This window comes from Mercenaria mercenaria, chromosome 15, assembly GCF_021730395.1.
Source record: "Mercenaria mercenaria strain notata chromosome 15, MADL_Memer_1, whole genome shotgun sequence".
Lineage (NCBI taxonomy): Eukaryota > Metazoa > Mollusca > Bivalvia > Venerida > Veneridae > Mercenaria > Mercenaria mercenaria.
The window spans coordinates 6,545,203-6,556,677 of NC_069375.1; the positions used below are offsets into that span (position 1 = coordinate 6,545,203).

The window sequence follows — 11,475 nt, forward strand, 5'->3', positions numbered from 1 at the left end:
GTTTACTTGTAACTGAAGCCCACATGGGTCCGCATAGGAAGTTACTGAATCTTTAAATATGTCCTTGCATACAGGGCATTTATTGCTTGAAAGCTTCCACTGAACCTGAAACACTGAAGAAATGTTTTTAGCATAACCATGTTAGTACAGGTTCCTTTTGGCGGTTTTATTGCGCGCAGCTATGTGTTCATTGTCAACAATTAATTAGCCATGAATACCATAGTTGTTTACGGCATGTGAATAAATGCCCATATTTCAATTCACATACGCTCTGTGTTTTTCATCACCCATACGACGGGCAGGATCTTATATGGTATATGTTATATGGTCTTACATTTCAAATGTTTGCTTTCTTCAAGATATCATAATGATCACTCAATGACAATCATTTCTGATTTAATAATTGAAGCAGTAGTGTGCAAGATAAATTCTTTTCATTTCATTTTACTCTTAAAGAAAGGATTTGTAAATTTTGAAATTGCATTGGAACAAAACTATAGCCAATGTTAAGGTTCACGGATATAAAATGACACGATGGTTATAACATAACTACATTTTTATACTAAAGTTTAACTTAAAAACTGTATCTATGATCACTTACAGTAGGCGTGCCAACACTAAAACTGTGATATCTGATTAGCGGTAGGACCAATATTGGCAAACTGGCTCTGAGAAGGTGTGGCTGTTTCCTGAAGTACCAAAAAGGGAAACTTTGAAAACCTGTCTAGCTTATAACTATCTTAGAAAACCAAACACACCTTAGAAAAATTAGAACTGTCACTGAAGGTTATGAATTCACCTGTGCGACGCCCCGCAGAATACATTAGCATAGGTCATGTATACCATAATCTTGAAAAATGACAAATCTTAGATATTTTGTTATTTAAATGCCATCTTGTTAATATTCTAATTTCCGTAGAATATGCCAACTTGATTTAAATAAGAGACGGCCTGGTCAGGGCTTTCCCTGCATGAAGACAGTTTCGGTAGACAGAATAACCTGACCACGTGCAGAGAAAAACCTGAGCACAAGGATATCACGGTTTCTTTAATCAGGTTGAACGTTGGTGACACATAGGGATAGATGTGTAATAGATGGAAATACTCTCATCAAAAACTGAGTCAATAAAAAATCAATGTATCACATTTCAGAAATTGACAAATATGGTTTTATAAGTGAATATTATGGTATCATACTATTTACAGTACATAAAACACAATAAAATAACAGTATAAAATTCGGAGCCCTTACCTTTTTAACATTCCACGTCAGCGGTTTCGTGCGTGTGCAACAGTTTCTTGCATTTATTATTTCGAGTTGCCAGTTACAATCTAATATGTTGACCAAAAATATACGAAATGCAAACTGTGCTTGTGTCTTTGCGAAAAAAAAACGTAGGTTGCGAAGTTAAGAAATCGGCATCATTGCGAGTATATCTAGACGTGAATTGGAAAATTTTATAAGCATTGCACAAAAAGTTTTTTCAAGAGACGGTTTACAAAATGTTTTCGACAAAGAAGTATTCGAAATGTGCAATGTTTCTATCTTTCAGGAAAACTGAGGGCAAAATACTTAGTTTGTTACACAAATTCGAAACATTTAAGGCGAGAATGCCAAAAGGATTTAGTTATATCGCTTTAATTTTGTCGACATGTGGAAACATTTTCTCACATCTGGAGTCCCTTTGTGGCTTCCATATTTATCGTTTGCAGTAGTTGAAACAAACGTTTAGTTTTCTTACTTAGAACAAGAGTTTCTTTTCATGAAATGTTTTTAAATCTTCACGATAACTATACGAATTTTCGCGAAAACTATCTGCTTAAGTTGATGCAGAAATATGCCATCATACAAATGCATATATGTAAATCGCAAGATTTGATGTGCGAAAGCACAATGCAGTTTCTGCCCTAATTCGTTTCGATACAGTCCCGTTACCCTGTTATACAGCCTCCTTTGCTAACAAACGCTAAACTTTCACCCATGACTTTGTATATCGATGTCCATGAATACTGATTTGATTCATTGCACTTAGTCTTTATGCATAGATATATTTACATTCCTAATATCTATTCAAACTTTTAAATCTGAATTGAACTGTGTGACTGTTAAACTAGACAACCTCAACGGCAAATAGACATGGCATGGATTCAGTTCCGAATTCCGATCCTTCAAGGAAGTGACTTTCAATCAACCACAACGTAATCTCCGAATGAAAGATTGATTTTCCCGTGTATTATGACAGAGAAAAATAGTATTTATCGACGAACACTAAGATTTCTGTGTACAGTTTTGCGCTGACAGTTATAAAATCCTCTAAAAAGTGCCGTCTAAGTAAAATATTATAATTAAGTGTACATATTCAAAATGTCTTACAACTGATTAACGCAATCAGTATTAAGTGCGGAAATAGTAACTGCATTTATATTAGTATTTATATAAGTCATTAAACAGCAATAGCATAATGAAATTCCTTGCTCGTGTCATTATTATCTATTTCCTTTTCGTTTGCCTCTGTTTGGCTCTGTGTTTGAGGAAGGTGTTGCTGCAGAAGTTCAATTGGAATTTTCAAGACTTTTCAATGCAAGATAAAATCGTTCCGCCAACAGAAAAGCAAAACGGCTCAATCAATGTGTTGTATTTCACAAAGAATATATTTGACATTTCAATAGAAACAAAAACAAGGACAGAGCGAAAACTTATTTTATTTTACAATGAACCGGATTATATGCGAAATTATGCGAGGAAAGATACTGTGTATAAAAACTGTGAATACAAAAATTGCATTATATCACACGATAGTACCAAACTATTGATTGCCGATGCTCTCATTTTTTACGTCGGAATAAGAAATGAGCGGATGGGAAATGATCCACCAATAAACATGAAACAACGAAACCCAGACCAGGCCTGGATATTTACCACTGTCGAACCTCCAGAACATTATTATAATACTGATTATAAGTCAATATCCTGGCATAACACGATGAACTGGTCAAGTCTGTACAGGCTTGATTCGGATATACCAAATCCCTATGGCATTTTAATACGATCAAACGAAGATAAAGTGCAAAACTACATTCCTGTTTATAATGCAAAGACAAGAAACGCACTTTGGATGGTTAGTCATTGCCAGGTTGCTAGTGCTCGAAGGCAGTATGTGAATGAAATGATAAGACTAGGTTTCCCTGTAGACATCCTAGGAGGCTGTGGTTCAGATGGAAGAAAATTGAGCTCGGAAGAACTTGAACATATTATTCCAACATATAAATACTTCTTGGCGTTTGAAAACTCTTTTTGTACTGATTACATTTCAGAAAAGTTTTTTCAGAATTACAATTCTAGTTGGATTGTTGTTGTAAGAGGTGGTGCAAACTATAAACTTTTACTTCCTGAGCAGACTTACATAAACACTGCAGACTTTTTAAATATCACCACCTTAGTAGAATACCTCTTAAGTCTTGGAAATGACAGAAACAGATATATTGAATTTCTTCGTAATAAAGACAAGTACATAAGTATACGTTGGCCTGGGAATCGGCACTGTGAAATCTGTAGGAGATTGAATAACATAACACGATATAGAAAAATATACAAAACACTTGATCCTTATCTTACTGCCGAGCAGTGCTTCATGCCAAAGGACCTGTAAATATAGTTTTTACAGTCCCTAGCTTGGACATTTTTCAAAGTTCGCACTTTATTTTTTTGGACCCTGACGTTGACATTTCCTCAACTTTCTTTTTTATGAATCCCCAAAAAGACTTTTTATCACTTCCATCATGACAAAATGCAATGAACTAGTTTGTGGTATTTCTCTTGGACAGGCTAGATTGCTTTGGAATTCAAAAAAAAATGATACTGAATCGAAGCTGAAATCGATGAATCGCAGTGACTGAGAAAAAAGATTATACTATGTTTTTCATGCAAAACGTACGAAGTAGATTGAAGAAGTTCTACATTATGCTATAGAAGAAAAATAGGATCATGATGACCCAAGATCGCTCACCTGAGTAATTCACTTTGAAACATCACAATAGCTCGCAAAAAACATTCTGACCAATTTTATTGAGTTTCAACCTTACTATGTGGTCTCTAGAGTGTTAGCAAGATTTTTCTTTGAACTGGCATAATGACCTAGCTTTTAACCCCACAAGATTCAGTTTTGAATATGTCCTAGAGGTCATCAAGGCCAAATTCTGACCAATTATCGTTGGTTTCCAACTAAAACTGTTAACAAATTTTTCCTTCGATCTGACCTAATGACCTAGTTTTTGACCCAACGTGACCCTATTTCAAACTCGATCTACAAATCATCAATATAAACATTCCGACCAAGTTCCATGAAAATTGGATTACAACTGTGGCCTCTAGAATGTTAACGAGGCAAATGTTGACGGACGACGCACGACAACGGACGCCGGACACTGGCCGGTCACAAAAGCTCACCATGAGCACTTTCTTTGTGCTTAGGTGCGCTAAAAGAATTATAAAGAGCAGTACTTGATCATTTTTAATTATTTATTGTCTTTTATATTTTATTCTTTGAAGATTTGTTTTCTAAAATGCAACCTAATAAACTTTGGTAAAGATACATATATTGCTCATTTCACAATTTAATAACACCATTACTTGTGAAATTGCATGATTCATTATACTACTATTGGTTAATTCATTTTAACAAGTTGAGTTTTGTTTTCAAAATTACTGCTAGAACATAATTTTTTTTGCAAAGTAGCGATAGTTTTCTTCTTCTTCTTGGCGTTCACCGCCTACACTGTCACCTCTGATCCAGCAATAAAAAATGCCATCTTCTTCAGCTCCTCCTTCTTGTCGTGCACTTTGGTTTTCATTGGGGTGCTGTTTGGCCACACACTTTTTCTTTGGTTTTCCAGACGTGGACATCTCTGCAGAATGTGCTCAGCAGTTTGCTGTTCCAGGCCACAGTGGCACATCGGAGAGAGAGACAATTTAAGCTTTGTGCACATGTGGGCATTTTACCTATTATGTCCTGTGCGAAGCCTAAAGATGATGACTTGTTCCCATCTGTCTAGTAGGTGGTAGTCATCCTTGGTTGGCCTTGGCTTTGTCAGTGCTTTGATCATTTTCACCTTCTCCTCGTGAGTAATGACATTTTGTGGCTGGTTATCTGTAGCTTCAAGCTTGGCTAATCTGTTTGCATTCTCATTTCCAGGTACACCACAGTGTGCAGGTATCCATTGTAAGGATACACCTCTTGTTTTGCATAGACTGAACAGTGCCCTGGAGATGGATGTTTGTTTGGAATTATCCAGTGCTTGGAGTACTGACAGAGTATCCATGAAGATAACCACGTTGGGGCAGCTCTCTGGAGACTCCTCAATGAGTTTAATAGCTTGTTTGATGGCCTCAGTCTCTGCACTATAGTTGGTACAGTGCCTTCCGGTTGGGATACTATTTGTCTCTGATCTTCCCGAGATGTACAGTATGAAAATACCAGCTCCTCCGTCTTTTATTGCAGCTGAGGCTAAGCCGTCAGTGTACACATGTATCCATGTCTCTGACGGATATGTGTCATGGATCATGGCCTGTGTAAAGGATAGCTTGGTCATTTCATCTGAAGTACCAGGGAGAAGACCAGGAACATTGGTATGTATCGACAGGTTGGATTGGTCATGTTTCCATGGTTCTGGTAGATTTTGAACAGTGAAGAGAGTAGTGGGTTGTCCAAGATGCTCTGCAATAGTTTTGTTGAGCTTCTTTGCTTTATGTGCAAAGCTGCCTGTTTTTAAACGATTGTTTTGTAAGCCCTTCAAGTTTGGCTTTCATGGGATGATCTGGCAGGTATAAGTATTTGTTGGTTTGTACCAGAGTTTTGGACTGACTTCTCTTGGCAAGTTGAGGGATGGCAGTAGCGTCTTCCATGGCCTTAATGGGTGTTGATTTCAGTGCTCCGGTGATGATTCTGAGAGCCTGATTTTGCACCTTGTCTAACCTCTGCTGATTTGTCTTGGCTGCTGTTATCCAAGCTGAGGAGCCATACTCTAGTATGGGTCTGATGGTCCCAAGGTATACTGTCTTGAGTATGTTTTCGTGTGCTCCCCAGTTTGTACCAGCAAGTTTCCGCAGAATGGGAAGCTTTATTCGTGCCTTACTTTCTGCATTGGTTAGATGTGCCTTCCATGTAAGGCGCCTGTCGAGCGTTATTCCCAGATATGTTGCCTCCTCCACTTCTGCAAGTGGGGTGTCACAAATCCTAATATAACCAGCATCTGTCTGCTTTGGTGACAGGGAAAACAGGATCGTGCAGGACTTCTCAGTGTTGACATGAACACACCATTCTTCTGCCCAGGCTGAAAGCCTGTCTGTGTCTTCTTGCGTCCTGTGGTTAGCAGTTGTTGCATATTCCTCTGAGCACCAAAACACCAAATCATCCGCGTAGAGAGCAGGTTTGACTCCTCTTGGAAGTTCAGCCACCAGATCATTGATGAAGGGAAGAAAGAGAGTAGGAGAGAGTATTCCTCCTTGGGAAACTCCAGGTCTCTTCAGAAACTTATGACTAGAGGTTCCATCAAGGTTCACTCTAGCCCTTCGGTTGAAAAGATAGGACTTCATCCATCTGTACATGGTGCCTCCAACACCATTCCTCAGTAGTTTTACCAGAAGACCATCCACCAATACCTTGTCAAATGCTCTCTGAAGGTCTACCCATGTCACTAGAGTAACCTTTCTCGCCTGAAAGGCATTTTCTATTTCTTGGAATTACCTGAAGCAAGCCTGTTAGTGGGCCAAGATATTGTTAGCTTCCAAGTACCACTTCATGCGTTGGTTTATGATGCTTTCCATGGTCTTCCCGCTGTGCTGGTGAGGCTAATAGGGCAATAGCTGGCTACTTTCTTTTTGTCCTTTCCACGTATTAGGTGCCATGATCGCCTCCCTCCAGACCTATGGAAGTTTTCCCTCCTTCCAGCTCAGATTGGAGACATCTAGAAGTGTTTAGCGATAGTTATATTAAGGTAGTTCTGCACGTTTGATAAACCGGAAGTGATGGCGTAACGTCATTTTTCCGGAAAATGTAGAATAAAGACTGGATTCGGCGTACGGAATTGAAAATCATTTTATAAATTAATCGCAACATGTGAGTAAATTTATTACAATGACATTGTTGCTATATTTCTAAAGTCAAAATATGATATTAAAATATATCACACGTGAAATAATTCAAAATAATGTCTTAAAATTAGCGTGAAATGTCCGATTTACTTTAATCATGGTCAAATATCTCAAAAATAAGCACACGGACCTATAGATTTTATTTCACCAAATTATAGTCCATGTCTTTATTTACAACTGTGAGAAGTTTCATCAAAATCTACATTGTAGAAAAATTTCTATTCGCGAAAATATTATGAAAGTTATGATTTTCCCATAGACTCCCATTATAAAATATTGCGTGAGGGCCATATTTTTCAAATCAGTCTAGCAAAAAATCAAGCACACGACCCTATCTTTTTTATTTGCTAAATTTTCTAGGTAGATTCTGAAATTTTTAAAAATCAAAGTTTAATCAAATTCTACATTGTAGAAATAATTTCGATCCAAACATGCAGAACTACCTTAAGCAGCAAAATTTTCATTTTTGTCCTTACACATTGTTGTCGCTAAAATTGCCTATAGTGTAATGATGCCGAGAAACAAACGTAATGAAGTACACTTAATTACTGTGTTTTATGCTATGTTCATAGAGACGAAAAATCCACTGGTCAGATTATTAACCAATGACGTTTGTTACAACTAAATCATTACATGCACATGAAATACATTGTAAATCTTAAATTTGATGCTGTGTTAAAGGGTCTTTATTTACAATTCTAATCGTCAAATACGCAATAAATTTGGCACTCTCTTTTAAGTAACTTATGCAATTTAAAGAAGAAGATAAGAAGTGAAAGAATTTGGAAAACTGATGACCAGTAAATAAGGTATTTCACCTCGTTTCCCTGTATCTTATTATATTACGGGAATTTACATTTTCATATAAAGAGCAAATAATGCACAAGATAATTAATGCATATTTATACGGAATTTTTGTGACGTTTCATAGCTGCATCCAATACATGTTTACCTTTATACAATGCTGGATTTTTAAAGAGCTTCAAAATAATCATTTTGCACGTAACAGTTACATACTATTGAAATACTGGGCTACTCAGAGAAATAAGTTTTAAAAAGCATACTGAAATTTCAATAGAAAATAGAAACGTTATTACGGTTTCATCTAATACGTTATATTTGCAGTTGCACAACAAGTTGTTTGCAACCAATTATTTTAGTTGCATTATTATATATATATATATAAATCTAATTTCATTTTTAATTTTCAGTCAGCTTTTGTACAATGGGATACATTATAGATAGCAGGTGCCACTGTTGTGTAGAACAAAACTAATACTTTTGAAATACAAACTTTTATTCTATACAAGAAATATTTGATATAACAGTAATCCAAAAAATACTTTTTTTAAAAATGTGGCCAGTGCAAACTATTTATAAGTAAAAGTCTGGAAATAAGCATCCAAGCTGACAGAAGATATGGGACCCATGTTAGGCCCATGTTGATTTCTACATTGGTCTCAAATAGGGAACACCTTAGTGTGCCAATGACGGAGAATGCAACTGTGAGTCATACGGGACTAATATGGACCTGGGTCCAACATGAGATATGGGAATGGTACCTATATCAGCCATGACATTGGTCAAACATGGGGAACTTCTGGGCTTGGTATGGGACCAATAATTTTAAAATCACATTGGACCTATATAGGTCATGCATTGGTTCAACATTGAACCCCTCTGAGCCAATATGGGACATATTTTTTATTGATATTGTCAACAGGCTCCATTACATTGGTAGCTGCTCATGTAGTTGTTTTGGGAGCACGATGGACTCTGTTTTATTCTCTAAATATATTGCACCTCAAAGAGCTTACGTCGCAGTTTCTCCGTAAAGGCATTCTGTAAAGTGCAAAAAGTAATTTCAGTCTGAGTACATGTCCATAAAAATTATATCTATTTACAAAATATCATGATATCAAGAAAATAAATGACAAATTTAAATAATTAAAAAGATAGTAACCTTCTGAGAGAAATATTTCTCTAGAACTAAAAAAAAAAATTCATTAAAGTTTAAAAAAATACTTTTGTAAAATTTGGACATGTTCGGTAATGATCAAGCAAAGATATAGCCCAAATGGGCCCCATATAGGCTTGCCTACAAGGGTAGTGGAAACGCATGGAAAACAATTTGTCAGTTGTTTCCTGCATTTTAAACAATTCATTTAGCTATAAATAAAAATTTAAATTCTTACCTGCTTAAATATTGTGAAAGGTTCTTGCAGAAATAATTAATTTATCACCAATGCATCTCTGTTGCCATGCAGTTGTTCTCCTATTCAAAATTGCACCCAGTTCAAATAATCTCGCAAGTACAGTACTGGTGATTGGCTTACTATCGCGTACGCGCTTTCCATCTATTACGTGCGCACATATTACTTAATACGTGCGCAGATGTGTCTTATGCTTATATATACGCAGATGCTTTTTATATTAATACGCGCACGTATTAAGAAGTACATGTGCGCGTATTAGTAAAAAAACTTAAATGTCACGTCTGTGCCCCCGTACTAGGCTCGAAGTGTATATCTGGTTTCTTCTATATGTGCTTTATATACCCCGGGGATTATTTTCCTCACGTAATGAGCATAAAAAGACACAGGCTTTCTTTTATGTAATTTTTAAAGTATATCGTTCAGCACTGAACATTAAACATACAGTTGTTGTTTGCTGAAGCTGTTTCTTCTTCATCGTGACCTTGACCTTTGACTATTGACCTCAAAGTTGAACTTGACCTGTATTTTATAATATAATAATAATTTAAATCTGTCAAGCATTTCATAAGTTATTTCCAGAATCATGAAACCAACAGACCGGCCGACCGACAAGCTCATTCCGATATAACCCCTCTCCCCCACCCGAAACTTCGTTTAGTGGGGTATAATGATGAAATTGAAATTTGAAGTAGCTTTTAACAGTCCACATTCAAGTCAAGTTTGAAAATAATTTATTTATCAATTTATTTTTGAAATATTGATTAAATTGATTTGTTCTGTAAACAATCTGATGGGAATTAATTGAAACAATATAAGCACTTTCTTCTATGACATTTCATTATTAATTCTGTGCCAAGATTGAAAAAAGTCCATCACGTATTGCCTCACAACTGATTGATGAGGTCTGATGGACAGACGATTAGGCAAGCAGGCAAGTAGACAGAGAGATTCTTTGGAATAAAAAGTCAAAGGTAAGGAAAAGATTGAATTCAAGAAATAATGATTTACATAAGAATTGAAACTAACTGTTGACAATGCAACAAATACCTATTGTTTTATAACAGTCTGGTTTCTTGACGGAAACATTTGTGAATACTCTTTTAGTACACTAAATACCTGTTTGTTTTGTTCCTTCTTCTCTGCTATTCTCATCACAACAATATTGTTTTGTGACGCCAGATAATATGGGGCTCGACTTACAGACCTCGCTTCTTCATTATGGATGGATTCATTCCTTCAATTTTCAAAGCTAACAAGAAAGGACTTCGGACACTATCATAAGCTTCTAGCCTACATTTTGAATGCACACTTCTTATCAAGTAATTAAACAATCCCAAATCGTTTCGAATTACATATAAAATAGAGAAAAGTGGAACCAATGTGTTACTTAACATATTACAGCAGAAACTTGTTTGTTTCTATTCTTATCAAGATGTCTCTTCATTAAAGCTAGGCCAGGGTATATATATATATATTAAAAAAAAAATGTTTAATTTCCGAAAATTATGATGTCTTCAGTTTACGGAAGTTTCAAATATATGAGTTATAGTTGAAAAATGTGGCAAAATCTGTTAATTTATGGAAAAATAATATTTTAAGATTAAAATCATATAAATAAATAAAAAAAGGAATGAAATTTTGGCAAACAACCTGTACTTGATTTAAACTTACTTCTTATCTATACACTGTTCATAATGTAAAAGTTATTGATGCATAACATGTGTGAATAGGAATGCTACAGATATACATGTACAAGTGACCGGTCAGTTTTATCACATGTGGCAAGTACATGTACATGTCTGTATAGCTTTGTTATAAGTGATGACAGATAAATGTGGGTTTTGTAACTTTAATAATAATAAAAGGCAGTCACCTTATCAAGGTCGTAGGGTTCTCGCTGGGGATAAGTACCAGTGGCACAGACAGCATTTGGATATAATATGCATTCGAAATAACAGTTCTTTGTGGGGGCCTGCTTAAGGAAACTGTATCGGATAAAAGTTAGCCCAGGATTAGTCTGACTGCTACCCCGCTTAAAATAAGTTGTGGGCATAACACATTCCAAATGTGTCATTTGTAGGGCTAAAGCACTTCTGGCTTCAAGGCAAA

The 11,475-nt window shown here is 36.0% G+C and overlaps 1 protein-coding gene across 1 annotated transcript; it reads left to right on the forward strand.

Annotated features, from left to right (window-relative positions):
* Window positions 1-2,858: 2,858 nt before the first annotated feature.
* LOC128549192 (alpha-(1,3)-fucosyltransferase C-like) lies at window positions 2,859-3,650 on the forward strand. Its single transcript, XM_053525717.1, has one exon. It carries the CDS (start codon window positions 2,859-2,861, stop codon window positions 3,648-3,650), a length of 792 nt encoding a protein of 263 aa, XP_053381692.1.
* Window positions 3,651-11,475: the final 7,825 nt, after the last annotated feature.

Bases quoted from the DNA above. Each gene is read 5' to 3' on its own strand.
- LOC128549192 (XM_053525717.1), top strand. From the start codon at position 2,859: ATGGGAAATGATCCACCAATAAACATGAAACAACGAAACCCAGACCAG.